The sequence below is a fragment of the Cervus canadensis genome, chromosome 26 (genome assembly GCF_019320065.1).
Source record: "Cervus canadensis isolate Bull #8, Minnesota chromosome 26, ASM1932006v1, whole genome shotgun sequence".
Classification (NCBI taxonomy): Eukaryota; Metazoa; Chordata; class Mammalia; order Artiodactyla; family Cervidae; genus Cervus; species Cervus canadensis.
Window position 1 is genome coordinate 39,593,314 of NC_057411.1, and position 25,569 is coordinate 39,618,882.

Sequence of the window (25,569 nt, forward strand, 5' to 3'; positions counted from 1 at the left end):
CAAGTAAGGTAGTCTGATGTTCCCATCTCTTTAAGAATTTTTCACAGTTTGTTGTGATCCACACAATCAAAGGCTTTAGCATAGTCAGTGAAGCAGAAGTGTTTAATGGGGATAGAGTTTCAGTTTTGCCAGAATGAAAGGTTCTGAAATGGAAGCACAACAGTGTGCATGTGCTTAAACCACTTAAAATGGTGCAGATGGTAAATTTTAGGTGTGGTGTATTTTACCACAACGAATAAAAAGCAGCATTTCTTATTTGCTCACAACTCTGTGGAGAGGCACTTTGGTTTGGGCTCAGCTGGGCGGTTCTGCTGCCCACATGTGGCTTACTTATGCCTTAGGCCCCAGCTGGGAGGTGGGGGCTGCTGGGATGGTTGTCTGCATCCCTCCCTTCCCCAGCGCCTCTCATAGGCTTCTTCCCGTGTTGGCTCCATGAGGCTGATGGAGCTGCAAGCCCTCTGAGCCCAGGCTTGGAATGTGTCCACTCACACTTCTGCTTTATTCTGCGGGTCAGAGTCAGTCTCAAGACAGCCCACTTTCAAGAAATGAGAAAATAGATTCTATCTCTTGAGAAAGGTTGTTGCAAACGTTTTGTGAACCTTTAAACTATTTACCAGCCTGTTTAACTTCTTCCTGCCTCCTGCTTTTACGTGAAATTATCCCATTCATTTGTTTGTTCATGGCGTATTTCCACTAGAATATAGATAGGAATCCTTCCTGCCTCCTTCATAGCTGTATCTCTAGCTTCTAGATTGGTACTGGCCCATAGTCAGTACTTAGTGAATATCTGATGAGTGAGACAATGAGTATTCCCTGAGAAAGGGCTTCTGGGCTCTCATAAGTTTCGGAAATGCTCCCTGTTTATTCTCTTCTCGAATATTCTTAATGCATATTGTCATGTAAAAATCCTGTAAGTCCTGCAGCCAAGAAACCTGTTTACTGTTTATGAATCCAGTTTTTCTTCACCGATATAAATATCAGCCTCCCTGTGTTTGATTACAAGCAAGAGACTCACTCCAGAGCTTGGTTTAAGCTAAACAAAGCAGCTTTCCTTTTAGCGATAGAGACGTGTATTCAGGGATCCATGAATACATCCACGCCATGCCAGGACGTGTTCCTGTGCTCATCCCCGCCTTTCTCTCTGAGCCAGTCCTGCCCTCCTCCTACCCTTGACCTGCATTCTCTATTTCCATAGTCCCCGCATTTGAATACAACAGCCCACACTTTGTCTGGGTGGACATCTGTTTCAAAGACCAGTCAGATGTCCTTTGCAATCACTTGGACTCAGTCCCTCCTCCTGGCTCAGCTCAGCATCTGTTAGATGCCCAGCCCTGGACCAGCCATCTGTGATCTGTGGCCACATGGTATGAACATGGCTGCTTCCAAGGTTACTGGCTGGATACGGGGAGGGTATTTGCCGGGGAGGGTATTTGCTAAAATATGTAAGACAGTTCTGAGAACTGGAGGGTGTTATGAATGGATTGATGGCTCAGTAGGTGTTCAGTATCATCCTTTAGAATTGGTACTCCATGCAGCCTCCTTGGAGGAGGACTGTGAAGATGGAGTTTATGAATTTGGGAGGTTTTTGAGTAACAGGGCTGACTGTATTTCCCAAGGCTCTACCGCTAGTAGAATTATCAGACCAAAGATATTGAAACACAGCTCTTGATACAGATTGGTTTTCTAAGCAGGTTCTAATTGGTTGTGCCAATCTTACTGTCACTTGTTATGAAAGAGGGACTCATTTTGATGCTTATTCGCTAGCTTTGAGCAGCATATTCTAAAATGTACAGTATTGAGGTTTCCATCTGAATTACTTTGATTATAAATAAGACCAAATTGTGTTTATCTTTATTTGTTAGCCAACTAAAAAAAGTTGTCTAAAAATTCTGTTTGCCTTATTTTGCTTTATTGCTTTTATTTTAATCTTTTTAAACTATAAAATGAAGCATACAGAAAACCACAGAAGAAAAAATGTGACTTTATGAATTATAAGATTACTCTTTCCAGGCGAGAAATAGAACTTTGCCCCAAACAAAGACCTCTGTGATGAACTTCTCATGGGTCCCCCCTGTAGTCACAACTCCCTCCTCTGACCAGAAGTAAATCCTGGCTGATATTCTTTAAATAAGAGGTTTTGAAAAAAGAAACCTTTGTTTAATTTGTTGCAGATATGTTCACCATTTTGGTTGTTTGCTTTTTATTTTGAATTCTTAAGAATTAAGTTACAGAAATATTCCATTTAAAATGTGTCAACTCTATCATGATTTGGATGAAAGCAAATCTGAGGCAGCTTTATCCCCATCCACCCACTCAGCAGAACCAGTTCTAAGGCATATTTATCAATTCTGCCAGTTCATTATTTCTGCTTTTATTTGTATTATTTACTTCTAATTTCTGGTGGATTTCCAGACTGAGTGACTGAACTGAACTGATCATAGAAGTTTAGTCAATTGATATGTGTTTCTCCTCCCTTCCCCAAAATAACGAAGCATCTAAGGCTATGAATTTACCTTCCACTATGGTTTTACCTGTTTGTTGTTATTCAGTTGCGTCCGACCCTCTACCACCCCACGAACTGCAGCACACCAGGCTTCCCTGTCCTTCACTATCTCCCGGAGTTTGCTCAAACTCACGTCCATTGAGTCAGTGATGTCATCTAACCATCTCATCCTCTCTCACCCACTTCTCCTGCCCTCAGTCTTTCCCAGCATCAGGGTCTTTTCCAGTGAGTTGACTCTTTGCAGCACATGTTGTGGGTGTGGAAGGTGAAATAACGTATCAGATGTGGTCCCTGTCCTGAGGCCACTTGAAGGCATATTAGGAGCAGTGCTCTCCCCACCTCCCCTGCTCCCCCACCTCTGACTGCACAGTGCGTCCTGTCATTTCAGCCTTTTCACATTCTCACTCCCTCCATCCCTGTAGCTCCTGCCCTGGTTCAGAGCCTCACCTCACCGGTCCCTTTTGCCTTCAGCATCATCCAGCTCACCTCCATGTCTCCCTGCTGTTCTGCACACCCATCCTCCTTCCAGAAGAGTCCTTCTGGGACAAAAAAAGTCTGATCGTGTCATTCCCTTGCTTTAAAAGCACATGTTCTACTAGACGGTAGTGATGGCCGTACAGCATCGTGAATGCGCTAAATGCCACTGAAATGTACACATTAAAATGGTTATGATGCTGAATTTTGTTTTGTATATTTTGCCAGAATGAAAAAGCGTAAGGGAATTTTCTTAAAGGCACATGATCTTTTTGCTTCTGACACAGGATACTTTGTAGCACCCGCACATCTAACGTCCTTCCATCTTTCCATCTGTGCCATGCACACCCCTCCCTCTCAGCCCAGGTAGCTTCCCCTCCCCTTCCTTCCCCGCTCTCCTTCTTCTTCTTCCCCTTCCTCTTCCTGCTCTTTCAGACTCAGCTGACACGTGACCTTCCCTGGAGGCCCCCTTTGACCCTCACCCACACCCCCGGGCTAGCTTAGATGCCCCTGCTGTGAATTCTGATGGCACCCTTCCATCTTGGTTGTTACCACTCTGTACTGTGCTTATTGGTTTACCGGCAAGACATGTTCTTTTTTCTTAAATGCATTTTTTGCTCTCTTTTTATCTTGAAACAGGAGTCAATTCCTTCCAAGTCTACATGGCTTACAAGGATCTCTACCAAATGTCCGATAGCCAGGTAGGTCCTTGTACACCCTCCACCTCCCCGGGGCAGGAATAGACCCCCTTGTCAGGAAGGCAGCGCAGGCAGGAGAGATGTTAGAGTAGGCTGGGGAGGGCTCTGGGTCCAAGTCCTGGGTCTGACACTGAACTGTCAGTCATCACCCTGTATTCCATTCCAGCTAGAGTGACATAGGGCGGGGACCCCCTGCATGGTGGTTCCCAAACTCAGCCTGTCCTCAGCCTCATGTAAAGAGCTCACTAAAAACACAGACTCTTAGATTCCATCAGAGATGCCTGGGGCTAGGCTTTAGGAATCTGTATGTCCCAAAAGCTCTGCAGTTGAATATGGGGCTCAGGCGAGTTTGGGGACCATTTCCTTAGGTCTGCCTTGGAGCAGAGCCCTTGCTGTCCCTCCAGCCACTTGCAAATCACATCCTTTTGTAATTTTCTCATCTATACAACATGATCATCGTGATCATTGCTGGCCCTGTCAACCTCAAATAATTGTTATATGGATGAGTTGAATCAAGGAAGATAGTGTTCTGAGGAGTACAGATGCAGAGTGTTACAATTTATTGGGCCCTGGGCCTTCTTTCACTAGTAGGACCCCTGGTTTGATTTTGTTATTATCGCTCTACTCTTTGCTTGTTAAAAAGGTGGGGCAGTGTGGTGGCAAAGGGAATGAATGCTGGAGCCAGACTGCTTGACAGCAAGCCCCGACTTTGCTGTGTAGCCTGGGGCAGATTTCCTAATCTCTCTGTGCTTTAGGCTCTTAATGGCACTTGCCATTAAGATAGGTTGTCAGAGGATTAAATGATTCCGTACAAGTAAAGCTCTAGGGCAGTGCCTGGCACACAGCAGGTGCCATTCGGGTATTAATAAGCAGATCGCCATGATCACCATGGGGTTTCATGTGCAGTGGAGGAAGCGTCTGTGTGTTCCCTTTCAAAATAGACACTTGGAATTACAGGATATAACTTACCCCCAGATGTCCTGGAAACCTTTGATGCAACCATCAAAGGCATCCTAAAGGCTCAAAGTTCATTCAGTTTCACGGAAAAAGTAGTGTGTGTTTCTCTAGCATAATTGACATTTTCACCTGTTTCATTCTAATGTCTGTTTCACTGAAGCCCTGGTTAGAAATGGAGCTGAGCAGATTCAGGGTGTGGGTCCTCAAAAGTGCTCCATGGCTCCATATGCCTCCCTCACCTGTTGTCTACCCCTAAAAGCACACATCCTGGCTGAGAGAGGTGTTGTCTTATATGCAGTGAGGACAAAGTTGAGATTGGCAGGAGGGAACATGTGGCTTTTGTCCTCACCAGATACAACTGTCTGACTACAGATCCTTTGTGGGTTGCAAGAGGGCAGTGGGCAGTGTGGGGAGGACCTGGATTGGCTAAATCAGGTGATGCTTGGCAGGATATATGTGATCTGGGCATTACAGTTATTAAAGGGCTTGGTCCCCGCTAACGACACTGTGATTTGTAAGATGACATGGGTTGGAATTTTTGTAAAGATGTACACATGTCCTGTGGTTGGTGGTGGTTGCAATACAGGCTCAGCGGGTTTAATTATACAATTTCAGTAAACTTCTCAGCTGCAGTTGTCCCCATCAACAACTACATGCTTCAAAGAAGCAAAGTCACAAAGAAAGTGAAAGGCCCGCATGGGTATACTTGTGGGCATAATCATGCCTTGGTGTGACTTTTATCAATTATGCCCCACCACTGCCACCCCCCACCCACCTTAACTTCCTGCTTTTAGATCTGGAGGGTGTAGGGCTAAGGGGAGATCTATTCCAGTGCTCACTTGTTGAACAACGTGTTCCATTGATGTGGATGGAGCATCCCGGCAGGTGGATGACTGTGTGTGTGAGCAATAAGGGCAGTCTTTGCAAATGCTTGTGCTGTGATATTTCTATCTCACCCCAACCCCCATTTATCCCTCCGTAGCTCTACGAAGCCTTCACCTTCCTTAAGGGGCTGGGAGCTGTGATCCTGGTCCACGCAGAAAATGGTGATTTGATAGCTCAGGTGAGTGGTCTGAATTCCCAGCCTTTCCACCTCAGTCTCCTTCTCCTTGTTGTAAAGGCTATGAGAAGAGGGGGTGGAGGCATTTATCAGCCAGGTCACTTGGCAGTGAAGGGTCAAGCCCAGAGCTGAATGGCATGTCAGATACTGGGTGAGTCACTCACCACTGTCTGCAGTGTGGCCTTTGGCAGGCCAGAGTGCCTCTTGGATTGCAGTTTTCTCATCTGTACAGTAGGGGTAACGTGACTGCCCTGTGAACCATGGAGGGTTTGCACATGCAGTAAATGAAGATCCAAAAGAAAATGCATTTGGCACAGCTGGGAGACCCTAGAGGCCACAGGCATGGAAACTGGAGTTGCCCGTCCTCCTCCATGACTTGGGAGCTTTGGGAGCAGGGATGATGGACTGAAGACAGGCTAGGTGCAGAGTTCCAGCCCAGCCTCCTGCATCTCCTGGCCCTCTGACATTGGGCAGGGAGCTCTACCCCAGGAAAGCTCCTGTTCTTTATCTGAGGGTCAGTGATATTGTGCATGCAAAACTCAGTGTTGGACTGATGTAGTCGTGCAAAAGTTTTGGATAGAGCGAGACATGAGCCCATTTGGATCATTCTGGCCATGAGCTGGAGAATTTGATGAGAATAGGATAAGGTCAGGTTGACTGGCTTGGGTTGACTCCAGCAATTCTCAAAGGAAATGAAGAGAAGATACAGAGAAGAGGTGGAAGGGGCAAGAGGATGGTAGAGAAGGCACACAATCTACAAGACTCATGGTTGAGTGGATGGGGAAGAAGAGGAGGAGATCAAGAAGGGTCATGTCGTCTCCTGTGGGGGAAGGGCTGGGTTAATCATGGTGCCACAAACCAAGATAGAAGATTTGGATGTGTCCAATGAAAGTAATTAATGCCATGCTAAGTAGTGTATATGTATACGTGTGTGCTTAGTCACTCATGACTCTTAGCAAACCGTTGGACTGTAGCCTGCCAGGCTCCTCTGTCCATGGGATTTTTCAGGTAAGAATACCAGAGTGGGTTGCCATTTCCTCCTCTAGTGGATCTTCCCGACCCAGCGATGAACCCGCATCCCCTGTGTCTCCTGCATTGCAGGCGGATTCTTTACCCACTGAGCCATCAGGAGAAGGAAAAGGATACCCACTCCAGTATTCTGGCCTAGAGAATTCCATGGACTATATATAGTCCATGGGGTCGCTCGCTATGAGTCAGACACAACTGAGCAACTTTTACTTTCATGGTAAAACCCTTCTGTACACCAAAACCTGTTTCAGTTCTCTGTGGCTGTATAACAATCCCCCTGCCCCAAATTTAGCACCCTCAAACAGTAAACTTCTGTGTCATGGTCCTGTGGGGTCCAAAGTCCAGGTGTGGCCTGGCTGGGTCTTTGACCTCGAGGTCTTCCACAGGCTGCAGTGAAGGTGTTGGGTCTGGCTGCAGTTGTCATATGGCTGGTCTGGGGCAGAATTCCTTTCCAGCGTCGCTCAGAGGGCTGTTGCCAAGATTTAGTTCCTCACAAGCTATCAGACCGATGGCCTGTATTCTTTGCTGGCTGTTGGACAGAGGCCCCCTGCGCTCCCTGACCCATGGGCAGCTACATCATGGTGGCCGGCTTCCTTCCAAGTGAGGGAGAAAGAGACCTCATTTGACCTTGCTCAATCCTAGGTCTGTGAGATTCATCCCTATGGTTTCCTGAAGCACAGTGTTTTTTCATCATGGTGTAGAATTATACAGCAGGAATAGATCACAATTTGTTCTCCAGTTGATAGTTTATTTTTTTTTTTCTATTTATATTTGTTCAGTCATGTCTGACTCTTTGGGACCCCATGGACTGTATCCTGCTGGACTCCTCTGTCCATGGAATTCTCCAGGCCAAAATACTGGAGCTTTTTCCTTCTCCAGGGGATATTCCCAACCCATGGATTGAACCTGGGTCTCCCGCATTGCAGGCAGATTCTTTACTGTCTGAGTCACCAGGGAAGCCCCTGATAGATATATGGATTGTTTTAAATTTGGGACTCTTGTATGTTAAGTTTTCTTGAACATTCTTGTTCAGTCTGTTGTTAAACATATGTTCGCATTTCTGTTGGTAAATACCTAGGAGTAGGATTCCTGGCTGGTGGGGGGGGGGGGTACATGTATTCAGCTTTTGTAGTGACTGTTGCCCACTTTTCAGGGTGTGCCAACCTGTGTCTCATCAAACGCGTGCGAGAAGTTGAGTTTGGAACCTCAGTACTTTTAAAAATTATTTATTTTTGGCTGTGCTGGATCTTCGTTGCTGCACACGGGCTTTCTCTAGTTGTGGCGGGTGGGGGCTACTTTCTGGTTGTGGTTTGCAGGCTTCTCATTGCGGTGGCTTAGCTTGTTGCAGAGCACAGGCTTCAGCAGTTGCAGCACATGGGCTCAGTAACTGTAGCTCCCAGGCTCTGGAGCGCAGGCTCCGTAGTTGTGGCTCACACAGTCTTAGTTGCTCCATGGCATGTGGGATCTTCCGGGACCAGGGATTGAACCCGTGTCTCTGCATTGGCAGGCAGATTTTTTTTTTTAACCACTGAGCCACCAAGGAAGCCTCTGGAACCCCAGTTCTTAAATGGGGCTTTTTAGCTTTTCTTGTTGCCACTGTGTGTGTGTGTGTGTGTGTGTGTGTGTGTGTGTGTTTTGGCCTCACCATGCAACATCTAGAATCGAAGTTCTCCAGAAAGAAAAGAATGATAGTGCTAAGTCTTGCAATCCCATGAATTGTGGCCTGCCAGGCTCCTGTGTTCATGGGATTCTCCAGGCAAGAACACCAGTGTGGGTTGCCATTTCCTTTTCCAGGAGAGCTTCCCGACCCAGGAATTGAAGCCAGGTCTCCTGCATTGCGGGCAGATGCTTTACCAATAGCTATGCAGAAAGCCCACCCAGGGATCAAACCTGGTTCTTCTGCATTGGAAGTACAGAGTCTTAACCACTGGACCACCAGGGAAATCTCTTGCTACTGATTTAAGATTGAGTTTTCTCAGCTCCAATAAATATGTTACCTTTTGTACATCTGCTTCCCCAGTTCCAAAATGTTTTTGACATCTCTGCATTCTTTTGGTTTTTGGGTACCATTTCTGTCACTGTAGTGGAGTTTCAGGATGGAGTGACAATAATGGTAGTGCTCAGCCGTGATCGTTAACTAGAAACCCTTCTCTAGCCTTTTGTGACCCGTTTTTTTCCCCCTTATTTCATCTTTTGTCCTCCCTCCCTTTTTCTCCTCTTTCCTTCCTTCCAACAGAAATAGTAACTGATGTTTAAACAGCCTTTCATAGGGATGTCTCCATATCATAAATCTTTTTGTAAACAGTTTACAAAATGCCTTGTAAACATCATCTTCAATAGCTGACATTATTCCGTTCTGTACTTAAATCCATCCCAGCTGTTGGATCTGAAATCATTTCCAGCTTATGTTCTTATAATAAACTCAAGCTTAATAACCATAAGTGCACAGTTGAAAATTATGTTTTTTTTTAAATTGTTGATAGGGTCTGGGGCTTCTCATAGGAATGTGTTCCAGAATGGTGATACAGAAACTGGAGAAGTTAAAAATAGCAGCAGCACAGCTGACATCTGGGCGATGTGAAGAGATCAGTCTTGAGATACTGAAGTATTCCTAAGGAGGGGGCATCTTGAAGCCTTGGAGCCAATGGATTTGCATCTAGGCTGTTAGCTCAGGGAACCATTTCATTTATAAGTTTGAGGTAGAGCTTTCCTGTTAGAAAGATAGGTGCCAGAAAGATGAAGCTACAGTAGAGGGAATGAGAGCTGGGTGATGATTCAAGAGCACTCACTAGACAATATATATATATATATATATACACATATATATACACACACATACACACTGTAGACTATATATATATATCATCCAAACATTTCTCATCTGCCACCTTGGTGATGCATTATAGCAACTCCAGGTGCAGGCACTGTTATTTCCAGTGTAAAGAAGAGAAGGTGAATGAAATAATGCTATTTGCAGCAAGCATGGGTGGACCTAGCGATTATATTAAGTGAAGTAATGAAGCCAGCCAGACAAAGACAATTATCATATGATAACGGCTTATATGTGGAATCTAAAAAAAAAATGATGCAAATGAACTTATTTACAAAACAGAAACAGATGCAGAGACATTAGAAAAGAAATGTATGGTTACCAAAGGGGAAGGTTGAGGGGGAGGGATAAATTAGGAGTTTGTGGTTAACATATACATTTTACTATATAGAGAATAGATAGCCTACAAGGACCTACTGTATAGTACAGGGAATTCTACTCAGTATTTTATAATAACCTATAAGGAAAAAGAATCTGAAAAGGAATATATTGGGTTGGCCAAAAAGTTTGTTCAGATTTTTCCTTTTGTGTATAACTAAATCACTTTTGGCTATGGTTTTTTCAGTAGTCATGTATGGATGTGAGAGTTGGACTATAAAGAAAGCTGAGTGCAGAAGAATTGATGCTTTTGAACTGTGGTGTTGGAGAAGACTCTTGAGAGTCCCTTGGACTGCAAGGAGATCCAACCAGTCCATCCTGAAGGAGATCAGTCCTGGGTGTTCAGTGGAAGCACTGATCCTGAAGCTGAAACTCCAATACTTTGGCCACCTGATGCGAAGAGCTAACTCATTGGAAAAGACCCTGATGCTGGGAAAGATTGGGGATAGGAGGAGAAGGGGACGACAGAGGATAAGATGGTTGGATAGCATCACTATCTCAATGGACATGGGTTTGGGTGGACTCCATGTGTTGGTGATGGACAGGGAGGCCTGGCATGCTGCGGTTCATGGAGTCGCAAAGAGTCGGACACGACTGAGCGACTGAACTGAACAGAAAGTGATTTTTCAATTCTGTTCAGTTCAGTCACTCAGTCGTGTCCGACTCTTTGCAACCCCATGGACTGCAGCATGCCAGGCCTCCCTGCCCATTGCCAACTCCTGGAGCTTGCTCAAACTTATGTCCATTAAGTCGGTGATACCATCCAACCATCTCATCCTCTGTTGTCCCCTTCTCCTCCTGCCTTCAATCTTTCCCAGCACCAGTGTCTTTTCTAAGGAGTCAGTTCTTCCCATCAGGTGGCCAAAGTATTGGAGTTTCAGCTTCAGCATTAATTCTTCCAATAAGTCCCTTCACTGTACACCTAAAGCTAACACAACCTTGTAGATCACCTATACTTCAATTTTTAACAAAAGGAAAGAAAGAAGACTGAGTCTCACAAGAGTGTGGCCAGTGTGCCCAAAGTCACACACATGCTCAGGTCTGGGACTGGACGCCCGGTTGCCGGCTCTTTGGTTTCCACATCCCCGCATCCATGTCACACCCACACACCACCTGCTTCCTTCTGTCTTGTTGTGCAGCAGAGACTTGGAAGTTGGGAGAGTGGGGCGTGGTCTTTGAGATTCGTTTCTTACAATCTTGCTTCCTCTCACTGGTCCCATGGGGCTGAATAGAGCCCTGTGGATGGGGATATTGCAAAGAGGGAAGGTGGGCCCCGGGAGTGAGGGGGGCAAAGAAGCTGTGGGTGTCCCCAGCCGTTAGACCCCCCACGGTCTAGTCCTCCTCCTGGGCTCTGCTGTCCCATCTGTCTGACGGGGTTGGAGGACTGGCCTCTCCTGGCTCTGGCATTCTGCCATCACTGACTCGTTCGTTCTTGTCTTGTAGGAACAGAAGCGGATCTTAGAGATGGGCATCACGGGTCCTGAGGGCCATGCTCTGAGCAGACCTGAAGAGGTAAAGGAGCCTCTGCTGGGTGTGACTCTGACATAGCTGAGAGCTTACCCCGATGCTGTTCCAGCTGGAATAGCTGGCTAGACCCCCCGCCCCCATCCCATTCCCCATATGAGCATCTCAGCACGTGTGGTCTTCTCCAGGGTCTGCCCTGGGGCTCGGGAGCTCTGGGGGCTGCAGATCCATCAGAAGAACTGGGAAAGGCTCTGCCTCTCCCAGGACCCAGGAACTTCCCACCAAGGCCCCATGGACACTCAGTCAGAATCATGACTGAGCACTTAGGGTATTTAATGACAGGAAAGTGGAGCCCCATGTCCCAGGCAGAACGAGTTCCAAATCACTGCCTCTGCACAGGCCTCCTATCTGCTATACTCTAAGACTTGACAGATTCCCCCAGGAGTGAGTGATAGGGTGCATGTGTGTGTGTGTGTGTATAGAGGGAACATTAGGAAGGCAAGCAAATTGAACATTGGACAGAATGGGTGCCCAGCATTTTCTGATGTCTCATCAGGTCATTAGAAGTCTTCCCTGATCTCCACTCTGGGCTGGTCCAGAACATGGGACATGACACATGAATATACAGACTCCTTACCCCAAGGATTCCTGAACTGGCCCAGTGTTCCAGATGTGAGGTCCATGCCCATGAGCTGGGTTCCCCGTCCCTGGTGAGACCAGGACAGACCGGAGACAGTGTTTATAAACCTTTATAGCATGTTATGTTGCCACCACCTCTAGGCATGTGAGCAGCGTGGGGACTCCTCTGGGTGTGGCTGCTTTCCCGGCACGTGGCCGTGGCTTGGGCTCCCTGCCAGCCAAGAGCAGCACAGCCATGTGTGGGCCTCCAACCGATTGGAAATTAAAAACAAGACAATAAAAACATCACTGGTTCTTTTATTCTAGAAGTACTGGTCTAGGGGGTACAGAGACCAAACCTCATAGCACATAGTTTCACATGGTTGTTGAACAAATGAAGGAAGGAATGCATGGGGACACCTGTGTTCCCTGATGTCAGGAATTTTCTAAGTAACCACCTCCAGGCATGTGAGTTGGACCAGAAAGAAGGCTGAATACTGAAGAATCGATGCTTTTGAACTGTGGTGCTGGAGAAGACTCTTGAGAGTCCCTTGGACTGCAAGGAGATCCAACCAGTCCATCCTAATGGAAATCAACCCTGAATACTTATTGGAAGGATTGAAGCTGAAGCTCCAATATTTTGGCCACCTGATGCGAAGAGCTGACCTGTTGGAAAAGACCCTGATGCTGGGAAAGATTGAAGGCAGGAGGAGAGGAGGGCGACAGAGGGTGAAATGGTTGGATGGCATCACTGACTCAATGGACGTGAGTTTGAGCAAGCTCTAGGAGATGGTGAAGGACGGGGAAGCCTGGTGTGCTGTGGTCCATGGGGTCACAAAGAGTCAAACACGACTGACTGAACAACGGCAACCAAGCATGTGAGCAGCGTGGGAACCTTCTGATGGCCTGTTCCGCTTAGGTGATCTTCTGACAGCATTCAGAGCACTGCCAAGCATGCAAATACCACAATTCTGCCTTCCAACCCTCTAGCTGAATACATTCTGACTTACTGTTTTTTCCTTTTTGAAAATCTACCGTGTGTTCCTCCCTTGATGCAACAGATTTCCCTCTGACCACACTTCATGAAGGAGAATCTAGGAAGGCTGATCAGGAAGGGCCCTGGGTGCTCAGGGTGGGTGGTGCCCCCCACCCCTCCCCTCTTAATCTGTGTGTTCTCTGTGTCCGCAGCTGGAGGCCGAGGCCGTGTTCCGGGCCATCACCATCGCGGGCCGGATCAACTGCCCTGTGTACATCACCAAGGTGATGAGTAAGAGCGCGGCGGACATCATCACCCTGGCCAGGAAGAAAGGTATGTAGCCCAGCACCCGGGATCTCTGCTGGGTGTGAGGAAGGGGCGTGTCCAACAGGTTCAAGTTCACCGGTGGAGCTCTTGCCCAGGACAGAGACCTTCTGCCATCTGTGCCCAACCTGAGCTCCGTAGGCCAGGTTGAAAAGGGAGCTGGACAGTGGGCAGACGCCAGATGTGTGGTTGGTTTTAGGTTTGATTCCTGATGTGCCAAGGGCCCCAGGTAAGTGGTGTTCTGAGCCTCATTTTCTCCATTTGTAGCTAAGGTGATTATTCTCCTGTGTGGGTCACATGAGACCATGTATTTTATAGGTCTGTGAAGAGTTCCAAGTTCTCTCCAGGGTTTCACATCAAGGCAGTGATGGAGCTGGGGCTGCATCAGCTCCTGGGTCTTCCCTGCCTTCTTTTTGCTCCTCTCTCTGGGCCCTTCATCCTGGGTCCTCCATCCAGGGCCTCTTGGTGGGCACGTGCACCCAGGCTCCACCGTGGGGCCCACACAGAGCCTCAGCTGTAGGTTGGGAAGGAGGAAGATGTTGTTCCAGAAACCAGAGGGTCTGGGGGACAGCCCCGTGCTGGACATCAGGGGAGTGAGGCAGGAAGTCCGCCTCCAGCTCTAAGACTTGGACACACTACTTACCCTCTCTGACCGGCTCAATGGCCATTCCCCAGGGGACTCGGAGGAGGCGTCCAAGTGCATTGTCCAGGCCTTATGATTGAGGCCCACAGCTCCCAACAACCAGCAGGTCGAGAGTGAGGAAGGTTGCCCAGAGGAGCCTTCCTTAACAAAATCAGGGCAAGAGAGATGGAGAGAGAGAGAATGGCAGATGTACAGAGGAGAGAGAGAGAATGATGGTAGCACATGTCACACGGAGACAGTGGCTAGACTCTTTGATCTTTGTGGACATGCACCAAGGACATTTGCCACCCAGACAAAGTTCACCCCATCCACGCGCTGGGAGTCGTATGAGGTTGATGGGGAGCTGTGGGTCAGAGGGGGTGGCCAGGTGAAAATCAGCAAGAGCAACACAGCCCTGACAGCATCCACCCCCCTCGGTACCCAGAGGACTCCCCCTTCTTACAGGAACCCTTCATAGAAAGTGCAAGTGGCTCTGGTCTTAAAAATCTTTAATAATATATGTTACTGGGTTGACCAAAAAAGTCAGAGTTTTTTCCATAAGATTTGACAGAAAAATCAAAACGAACTTGTTGGTCAATATATGTCCAAAATATTCATTCCACATGTAGTCAAGATAAAAGTACTAACAGGATATTTGGCATTGTTTTTTCTGTACTATCTTTAAAGTCTAGTGTGTATGTCACCCTTTCAGCACGTCTCATTTTGGACCAACTCCAAACGCCTGAAAGCCACAATGCGGCTGGTGGTTTTCATATGGAACAGAGCAGCTTTTTTAAAAAAATTATTTGTGTGGCTATGTGAGGTCCCAGCTGCATCGTACAAGATCTCCTGTTGTGCATGATCTCATTAGTTGCAGCTCGGCTGTCCCTCTGCAGGTGGGATCTTAGTTCCCCAACCAGGGGTTGAACTCGCATCCGTTGCATTGGAAGGCTGATTCTTAACCACTGGGCCACCAGGGAGGTCCTGAGACAGAGCAGTTTTGAACCCCAAATACCTGGTTTTAGTATTTTAAGGGCAAGCTGATGAGCGGAGGTGTTGATAGCGCATTAGGCCAGCTCAGCTTGCTGAGGACCAACTTCAGGTTAAAGATGAGGAAACTGCGGCTCAGAGCGGTAATAGGAACTTAGAAGCAGAAGTAAGCACGCCAGGTGGCTACGCCAGCAGGTCCTGGAGCTGCTGAGAAATAAGGTGACCACCAGCCATGCACGGTTATTTCAGTTTAAATGAAGCAAAATTAAATACAGTGTTTAAGTTGGCTCTTTAGTTGCTTCCCTGGTGGCACAGTGGTAAAGAATTTGCCTGCGAACAGTGGAGATTCAGAGATGTGGGTTCGATCCCTGGGTCAGGAAGATCCCCTAGAGAAGAGAATGACATCCTGCTTCCAGTCATGTTGCCGGGAAAATCCCATGGGGGTCTCAAAAGTGTCAGACACCACTGAGCGACTCAACAACAGTGGCATTAGCCCTGCTTTTCGTGCTCCAGGGCCACGTGTGGCTGGTGGCTCCTGCCCCGGACAGCTTGGCACAGGACAGTCCCACCACTGCTGTTGGGTGGCACCATCCCAGAGCCAGGCTGCTGCAAACCAAAGCCTCCCTCCCACTCGCCAGCAGTGTGGCCCCAGGCACATGCCACAGAGCCATGGGCCCAGGTCCCCTTGGCACTTCCTCAGCTGCAGGAATTCTCACTAAGCCTGAGACTTTGCCCGTGGGTTTTGTTCTGGCAGAAACACCTCTGGCCCCTCCCTGGTAAGTGAGTGCTCAGCAAGGAGCCCCCCAGCAGTGGCTTGGTGACGCACACCCCGGTCCCCTCACTCCGCAGGGTGGGACAGCCCTGAGGCTCCTGGAGCCCCCAGGGCACTGAGCTGTGGGCGCCCACGGCCATGACTGGGTGCTCACTCACCCATCCTCGGCGTCTCTCTTGGCCTATGTCATGTCCTCCGTGCCCGCCGAGTTGTTTCCTGGAATCACCTCCAGATAAAACGCTTGAACTCGACTTTTCACTTGAAGATCTGCTCCTGGCAGAACCCATGGAAGACAGCACATCAGGCGTCTGTGCCTCGATTGACCATCTTAAACGGAGATAATGATCAGATCCCCGTGCTGAAAGCATTGGCGGTCCACAGGGTCGCTTGAGTGGGACAGCGGGTGCTGAATGCCTGGTGCCCGGGGGCTGGGGCTCTGGGGTGTGTGTGGTGAAGCCTGGTGGAGAGGACGGGTGTGATTTATCTGCAGTCTCATTAGCCGGCCTCTGAGATTCTATTTTCCTGCATCCACATCTCCCACGAGAGACCATCCACTGTCAACCATGCGTGTCTGTTTGCCTCCCCAGGCCCCCTCGTTTTTGGTGAACCTATCGCTGCCAGTCTGGGGACGGACGGCACCCATTACTGGAGCAAGAACTGGGCCAAGGCGGCGGCCTTCGTGACCTCCCCTCCCCTGAGCCCGGACCCCACCACGCCTGACTACTTGACCTCCCTACTGGCCTGGTGAGAGCCCTGCGGTGGCAGGTGTCCTGGGGCTGGGCAGGTGGGCGGGGTCTCGGGGGCTTGGCAGGTGGGCGGGGTCTCGGGGCTGGGCAGGTGGGCGGGGCCTTTGGGCAGGTTGAAGGTCTGAAGCCGGCAACTGCCTCAGGCGCATTTGTGAGCGGACCTTGGGCTGGGCACCCCGGGAGACCTCAGAACAAAGCTCCTCGTAGTTTACAGCAGGCCTTGGGGCCTTTTGGGCTTCTCTGGTGTCTCAGATGGTAAAGAACCTGCCTGCAATTCAGGAAATCCAACTCAGTCCCTGGATCAGGAAGATCCCCTGGAGAAGGGAAGGGCAACCCACTCCAATTTTCTTGCCTGGAGAATCCCATGGACAGAGGAGCTTGGCGGGCTACAAACCATGGGGTCACAAAGAGTCAGATACAACTGAGCATCTTAACACTTTCAGGCCTTTTAATCAGTAAACTGTTCTATTCAAGTTTATAGATCACCTGCCATTCACTCAGCAATATTTAAGCACCTTCTGTGTACCCGGCACTGGGGTGCATTGGGAAGCACCCAGAATTAGGAATGTGAGACCAGGATCCCAGCCCTGTCTCATCCCCTGATGGGCTCTGTCAGCCTGGTCGTGTCACCTAACCTGTACTGTCTCTGCCTCAGTTGGCTCATCAGCAGGGTGGAGAGAACACAGTAACTACTGCAGAGCTGGGTGTGAGGTAGTGTGGGCAAAAAGCCTGGAATTCAGGGTTTGCAGCAGCCAGTGCATTCCGGTCTGCTTCCTGCACATAGTAGGAGCACAGCTCCTTCAGTCCCTTCTCTGCTGTCCGCCAGTGTGAGGGAAGAGTACTTGAGGCCACAGGAGAAGGCTAAGTGGTGAGGGGTGCAAGCTGCTCTGGAAGTGGAGATGCAAGCTTGGAAGGCTTCCTGGAGGAAGTGACATCAGGCCTGGAGCTAGGAGATGCATAAGAGTTTGCCTTATGGGTGAGGATAAGAAGGAGCTTCTAATCAGAAGGAGCCTTAAGAGGGTGAGGCTGTGTACCCAGCATTCAAATTCCTTTTCCCCAAAAAGGATGCAGTGGCCCATGACTTACACATCCAATTGCTTATTCTGAGTCTGCAGCCTGAAGTCTGGTGGGCAGATCCAAATCCAAAACAAACTCCTGATCTTCCCCCGGGGAGCTGCTGCTCCCCAGATCTTGCCCGTCTCAGGAGAAGGCAGGACATGGACCAAAGGTCCTCAAATCTGGCCACTTCCTCCTCCTTGGCTGCAGCCATCCTGGCTCAAGGACCATCGTCTCTCACCTCCTGAGTGGCCTCTTTTATTTCCATGTGGCCTCTTCTATATCCTTGTCGTATCACAGCCTGTTCTCACTAGATGCTGCGAAATTTTAAAACTTCAATCAGACGAAGCCATCCCTTGGCCAGGAGACCTCCAGGGTTCTCTCCTCTTGAAGTGAAACCCACGTTCCCATGATGTGCCTCAGGGCTGAACCTGATCTGACCCTCAGTCCTCACTAACACTGCCTGCCCTCTTCTCCCCTCGGCTCCCCGGTCCAGCCCACTGGTCTCAAGCTAAATGTACCCCAGGGAGGATGGTGCCACAGGGCCTTTGCATTCACTCTACCCCTGCCTAGCAGTCTTTTCTTACTCATCTTCTGATTTGCTCTTTGCTGGACGGTTTCTTCTCAGAGAGTTCGAATCATCTTCTGAGAAATGGCAACCCCAGTGCTACCCCACACACCCTGGTACTCATTCTCCTGATAGACTGTGTGTTCCTGACTTCTCCACCCTGCACCGGAATGTCAACAAATGAACACAGACATTTGTCTCTTTCTGCTTGTAGGTGCATCCCCATTGCCTAAGACTATGCCAGACACAGGACCACACACCTTTGTTGAATAAATGAGTGAATATCACATCTGAATATACTTTTTTATGTCTAGATGGTTGCTCACCTGCTTGGGGCTCTGAACTAGAGGCTGGCCTCTGCCCTCATTGAAAATCACAAAATAATGCTCCATTTATCACATTGATTTAGATGCTAGTTTGGGGCTCATCACATAGTCCCAAAGTATTTTCTCTCCAACGCCTGAGGGATGAAAGAGCAAACCCAGTGAGCTTGTGTCACTTTATTACAATTAACAAATCAACAAATAGCATTTTGTCCCTCGGGCACAGCGCAGAAACACCAGCCTTACAGAAGGATGACCCGTGGCAGCACTTTATGTTTTCCCATGTGACCTGGCAGGGATATGAGGCCAGGGGCATGACCTTCCTTCCAGCACAAACATCCCTGACTCCATGAGACTCACAGGCATGTGCTGGAGGCTAGGTGTTTGACTCACTTATTTATATATTCATTCATTCATTGGCTGCACTCAGGGTTGTTTTTTTTCTTTTCTTTTTTTAAACCTTGAGATAAAATTCACATAACATAAAATTCACCAAGCACTCAAAGAGAAGAGGTTGATGGAGGAAGGAGAGAGAAGCAAGGGAGTTAACATCTTTGACACCTACTGAGTGCCGGGCGAGTAGCTCACTGGCTCCTCAGAGTGACCCTGGATGGAAGGTTGTATTCTCTTCTCCGTTTTATGCATGTGGAAAAGAGGAGTGACTTACCTGACCAGGAGGTGGCAGGTCTGGGATTTAAAAGCAGACCTGTTGGATTTGTAAAGTCAAAGGGTTGTTCAGAGGTCTAGTGAGATGCAGAGTGGAAGGAGAGTCAGCCTGTTCATCTTTAGTAGCTTCTGTTCTCAGCAAGTTTCTGCATGGATACTGCATCTTGGGGACACTGTGAACTCTCTCTCCAAGGGGTGAAAACATACCCACTAAGAAGGAAATGATGCCATTTGCAGCAACACTGATGGTCCTAGAGATTATCATACTCAGTGAAGTAAGACAGAGAAAAGTGAACATCATATGATACTGAAAGCAGAAACAGACGTAGGATAGATGTTTTCACGATGTAGGAAACAAACATGGCTACCAAAGGGAAAAGGAAGGGATAAATTGGGAGATTGGTTGGGATAGACATACAGACACTAGTATATATAAAATAGATACTGATAAGGACCTACTGCATAGCTCAGGGAAGCCTACTCAATACTCTGTAATGACCTGTGTGGGAAAAGAACCTTAAAAAGTCTATATGTATATGTATAACTGACTCACTTTGATATACAGCAGAAGCTCAACATTGTAAATCAACTATACTCCAAAATATTTTAAAAAGGAAAAGAACAGACCAGCACCCCAGGACCTGTTTTAGGGCAGGAGGAAAAGGCTGACCTGGGGAGCCTTACCCAGAGTCCACGCTCACACAGAACCTACTCCTGACGCCCAGGTCTCTTTCTAGTCTTCAATCAGATACCAAAGGCCAATGGACCTTGTGGTGTCACTAAGTAAAGCCTGTTGTTGTTCAGTCGCTCAGTCATGTCTGACTCTTTGAGACCCCATGGACTTCCCTGTCTTTCACTATCTCCCAGAGATTGTGCAAACTCATGTCCATCAAGTCGGTGATGCCATCCAACCATCTCATCCTCTGTCACCCCCTTTTCCTCCTGCCTTCAATCTTTCCCAGCATCAGGGTCTTTTCCAGTGAGTCACCTCTTCACGTTAGGTGGCCAAAGTATTGGAGCTTCAGCTTCAGCATCAGTCCTTCCAATGTATATTCAGGGTTGATTTCCTTTAGGGTTGACTCGTTTGATCTTGCAGTCCAGAGGACTCTCACGAGTCTTCTCCAGCACCACAGTTTGAAAGCACCAATTCTTTGGCACTCAGCCTTCTTTATGGTCTCTCACATCCATGCATGACTACTGGAAAAACCATAGCTTTGACTATATGGACCTCTGTTGGCAGAGTAAAGCCCATAATGTGCCCCGAATCTCATTAGGGTTTGAGTTTCACAGCCTTCTTGGGTGTTTAAGTCAAAGCCTGATCCTCAGCGTGAACTGCGGTCTGAACCCCACCCTGTTTTGCCTTTGCCAGTGGAGACCTGCAGGTCACAGGCAGCGGCCACTGTCCCTACAGCACTGCGCAGAAGGCGGTGGGCAAGGACAACTTCACTCTGATCCCTGAGGGCGTCAACGGGATAGAGGAGCGCATGACCGTGGTCTGGGACAAGGCGGTGGTAAGGCGGCGGCGTCTCCCCCTGGAATGTTCTAGAAACACCCTCCTGGTTCTCCTGGCCCATCGAAGCAGTGTGTTAGGCCCTTCTGGTTCCTAAATTTCCTTTCTTGCTTCAAGGGAGAAGCAGAATGTACCAGGATGGCACATGGAAAACAGGTGGACCCTTAGGAAAGCTTGAGGAAACTTCCCTGGTGGTCCAGTGGTTGGGACTCCAAGCTTCCAATGCAGGGGGCACGAGTTCAATCCCTGGTCAGGAAACTAAGATCCCACATGCCTCGAGATGTGGCCAAAAAAAAAATTTCTTTTTAACTTAAAAATCTGTTTTAATTAAAAAAAAGGAAATCAATGCGAGCCCTGTAGCATCCTCTGCGTGTGCAGATAAGACAGCAGCTGTCTTTTAGTCTTTAAAGATGAAGATATTTTGTTTTGTTTTGAGCCACATTTTAGTCCATGTAAAGATAACTTTGTAAAGCGTGTGTGTGTTCGAGGTTAGGGTTGAGAACAGGGTACGGAGACTTCCTGTTTCATAAGGAATCCCTGGGTCACACCTCGATCACTCGCTTGAAACAGTAGATTTTTATTTTCGATTAAACTTGGGCCCAGTGAAACTGATCAGATGTCAGGATGGCCATCGGGAAAATATTAACACACCTTGGAGTAGTTAATTACATCTCCTCCGCTTTGATGAAGCCAGGCCCCTGGCACTCTTTCAAGGTGGCCTGGTTTCAGCGGGCAGAGGAGAAGAAAATTACGGAGTCCTTACAAGGACTCGGCATTGGCTGCTTTAGATCTGTGCTGTCTGTCCCTTCTGATCCTACTGTGAGCCACTCTTCTCATCAGCGGATCTCTGCTTTAGGCTACTGGCAAGATGGATGAGAACCAGTTTGTCGCTGTTACCAGCACCAATGCAGCCAAGATCTTTAACCTGTACCCCAGAAAAGGGCGGATTGCCGTGGGCTCGGACGCGGATGTGGTCATCTGGGACCCAGACAAGGTGAAGACTATAACAGCCAAGAGTCACAAGTCGGTAAGTCCTGGTTTATCAGTGATGCTCCTGCCTTGGGTGAACGGTCTTGCTCTGCGGTCATTTTAGGAGCCTCTGGTTAAAAATGATTCATGAATTTTCTAATTAGAGTGTGATCTGATATCTGGTATGACTCTGTCATTCCGATTTCTCCTCTGGTTGGAGAGATTGGGAGAAGGGTTTGAAGCAGGCTCAGCTGAACTGTTCTAGCATCTCTCTCTCTCTCTGCTCTCTCTCCCCCTCGTCTGTTTCTCCCTCTGTCTCCGGGGTTCCTGGCAGCATTCTCAGCTGACTCTGCTGTTAATACTATGTGGGTGATATAACCTGAGCCTCATAGAATTCCCCAAGTGAGGAATGCCACTGTGGCATTTAACTGTCCTTCCACTAAGAAGACAACAGATCATACTGGGCTGAGTGAGTGCGCAGTTGGCTAGTTTTGACTGGAGTTAATGATTTGCTTCTTGTACCGCTTTTTGGCATTTACAATCCACATTTATGCTTCAACAAAATTATAAATTACTACCTAGCGGGATCACTTCAGGACACGTTAGATGAGCAAATGTTGAAACTGAAAACAGATCATCTGCCTGGGTCCTGGGAGGCAGTGGCCACGAAGAATCTAAGGCGTAGTATTAGCATCTACTTATAGAAAATCAATCTGATTATTTCCCTGAAGCCCTGAGTCCACACCTAAAAACCATCACAAACACTAAGGCTAATTCCAAATCAATATAAAGAATCTGTACCTTTACTATGAGATAATGAAAGAGCACTTGGAACAACAGAATGGGGATCAAATTCCTGTTTTAAAAACAGTCAAAACTGAAGAGTTCCATAAATGCAATTTCTTCTATGCTAAAGATTCAGTAGAATAAAAATATCAGTTCTTTCTAATTTAATCTATAAAGCTGAAGTCATCTTCTCATAAAATATAATGGAGTTGTTTTTTAACTAGAAAAACAGGGTTCCTGGATGGAAAATGTGAGAATAGCCAAAACATTTCTGAAAAAAATGAAAGAACCAGTGCTAATCAGTCCAGTTATTATAAAGCTACAATCATCAGGATAGTTCGGTATTAGAGGATGAGAAAAGGGAGCCACGCAATAGACTGACCACATACAAGAGTTTGATTTCCGACCAAGGAGACAGTTGAAATTAGACAAAGACAGTTATTCAGTCAATTGTGTTTGAACACTTGGCTCACAGGGCTAGACCTCTGCTGTACTCTTGACTGCAAAACAAATGGAAATGGGTCAAAGACTGAAATGAAATGAAGTTATGAAAGGCATCAGGCGGGTGCCTGATGAAATGAAAATTTAAATATGAAACCCATTTTAAAAATGATCATTTTTGAAGGTGGGAAGACCTAAGCAAGACACAAAACTTAGAAACTATGAAGGAGAAGACTGGTCTGTTTGACCACCGACTACATACAAATAAAACCAAGAAAAAAAAAACCCTTTATATTACAGCGGGTAATAATACTTATTACTTTATATGACATCAAAAGGCAGAAGATGAACAGGGGAGTATTGGCAATACAAACAAAGGGAGAAAATTTTTTAATGTACTTTAATTTTTACTTTAAATTATGAACGTATGGTTACACATTTACAGGAGACTTGGAAGATACAGAACAAGGTTATATATAATTACACTATATATTACAGTTACTTTTTAAAAGTAGATAAAATAAGATTTTTAGTTGGAGTTTCAATATCAAACTCTTAAAAATGAATAAAATGAATATATAGAGAAGTAGAAGGATATTGTAGACCTGAAAAGCACTATAAACTATTTCAACATAATTAAGATTTATACAATTTTCACACAACAGTAGGATATAAATTCTATTCAAGCTCTCATACACAAATTTTTTTAACATTGAATGTGTCCTTTGAAACCATTAAGGAAAATACCAAGAGCTTAATAGAACAAGGAGCAAAAAACTCAGTGACACGAGAAGAAATACACAAAGGGTTGCTATTCATTCAGAAACAGACCTGACCTTACGTATAATTAACCAAATACAAATCACTGCAGTAAAATGCTATTTTCACCCGCCCCAGTGACTGGGATGCAGGGGTTTAAGAGGACAGAGATGAGGTCTGACAAGGAGGCCAACTGATTCATGGGGTTTCACTGGGAATGGAAAACAGTGCTGCCTTTTCGGAGGGCAAATCTAAGTTAAAATCCATTTACATGCTGGCCCAAACACCACGTCTAGGAAGATGTTCATATATGCCTGTGTGAACACCCATGTGTGTTTATCGTGCTTTTTAGCAAAAGCAGGGAAATGACCCTCATGTTTGTCCCTGGAAACTGAATAAGTAAATGATATTATGTCCCTGGTGTGCTGCAGTCCCTGGGGTCGCAAAGAGTCAGACATGACTGAGCAACTGAACTGAACTGATTATGTCCCTGGGGTGGAATCCAGTTCAGCGTTTTAAGGAATGTCAAGACATTTTTAGCCCAGGAGATGTGCCGACAGGAACATTCTCGGAGGTAAGAAGAAAAGCAAAAGTGAGAACTGTGTGCAGAGCACCTGGAACACGAGATAGTTACGCACATACGGAAAATATCTCGGGGCCCAGCATGGAAGCGACGACAGTTTTATAAATAATAGTCGTTTGTACGGTTTGAATTTTTACTTTGTTCACGTAGCACCTTTAAGTAATGAAGCAATTCTATTAGCTTCTAAAGCTCTGTGTGGTTGTGGAAATTCCTTGGTGGTCCAGTGGTTAGGACTCTGCATTTTCACTGCCGAGGCTGTAGGTTTGATCCCTGGTTGGGGAACCGAGATCCCACAAACCACACTGTGTGGCCAAAGATTAAAAACTAATAGTAAAAAAACAAAACCAAAAAAGCAAAAACTCTATGTGTTTGTGAAATACAGAACGTGACATTGTGGGCAATTTAACCTGAGCCTCAGAAGAATTCCCCAGTGGAGGAATGCCACTCTGAGGCAGGGTTCTCAGTCTGAGGGTGAAGACAGACCTGCTTTTTAAAATGATGTATCTTTTGTTCAGTTGGAATTTTTACTGTCTACATGACCTACTTTTTGAATGATCAGAGAGTGTGGCTGGTGTTAGTTATATTCACTTTAGGAGTTATGAAAGGAATGCGTTATGTTTTAAGGAAATGATTTGTCTTTCAAACTATTTTTTAAAAAGACAGAAAAAATAAAAATGACCTTACCCAGTGCTGGAGGGGATTTCATAGACATGAAATCACTAAGTAGTCCCCTGTTGCCTCGTGTCAATCCATCTGATGCCTTCAGAAAATTATTTGGCAGTCTGCAATGAATGCCTTTCAAAAACTCATTTCCCTGTGACCCAGTAATTTAATTTTAGGAAACCATCCTAAAGAATGTCTTTAAAAATGAGACCCCAAATTGTCCATGTTAGTCAGAGTGGCTGCATTTCCTAACTCCAGGGACCCCATTCACATTCAAGATCCCCAGAGGGTATTAGTTAGATTGTATAAAACCACCAGCAACATGTAAGTTCAACAGTGAGGGGCTGATTATACCAATGAAAGAGCGTACAAAGGAATATTGCATGGCCCTAAGGTGTTTTCCAGAAAGAATAAACACTGGAAAATGCCTGTAATAGCCTGTGTAGCAGAATCACCATCAGGATGAACAGGGCTCATGCAGAGAAAAGCCTGGGGAGCTGATTAAACCCAGTGGTTCTTGCCCCGCAGGCCGTGGAATACAACATCTTCGAAGGCATGGAGTGTCACGGCTCCCCGCTGGTGGTCATCAGCCAGGGCAAGATCGTCTTCGAGGATGGCAACATCAACGTCAACAAGGGCATGGGCCGCTTCATCCCCAGGAAGCCCTTCCCCGAGTACCTCTACCAGCGTATAAGGATCCGGAACAAGGTGACAGGGCAGAGGGCCCAGGGTCTCTGCCCGAGCTTCCCTTCCTCCTGTGTAGGAGGAGGGAGCCGAGGACTGGGGTCGCGGCGCCATCACCTG

At 47.0% G+C, this 25,569-nt stretch overlaps 1 protein-coding gene across 2 annotated transcripts in view; it reads left to right on the top strand.

The window, feature by feature from the left end:
• CRMP1 (collapsin response mediator protein 1) overlaps positions 1–25,569 on the top strand; it is a 63,919-nt gene that overhangs the window by 33,891 nt on the left and 4,459 nt on the right. For both annotated transcript variants that reach the window (XM_043447725.1, XM_043447726.1), the window contains exons 5-12: positions 3,617–3,678; positions 5,615–5,695; positions 11,373–11,441; positions 13,200–13,320; positions 16,283–16,439; positions 20,424–20,565; positions 21,421–21,591; positions 25,294–25,473. In XM_043447725.1, coding sequence (XP_043303660.1) covers positions 3,617–3,678; positions 5,615–5,695; positions 11,373–11,441; positions 13,200–13,320; positions 16,283–16,439; positions 20,424–20,565; positions 21,421–21,591; positions 25,294–25,473 — 983 coding nt within the window. The remainder of the gene's footprint in view (positions 1–3,616; positions 3,679–5,614; positions 5,696–11,372; positions 11,442–13,199; positions 13,321–16,282; positions 16,440–20,423; positions 20,566–21,420; positions 21,592–25,293; positions 25,474–25,569) is intronic.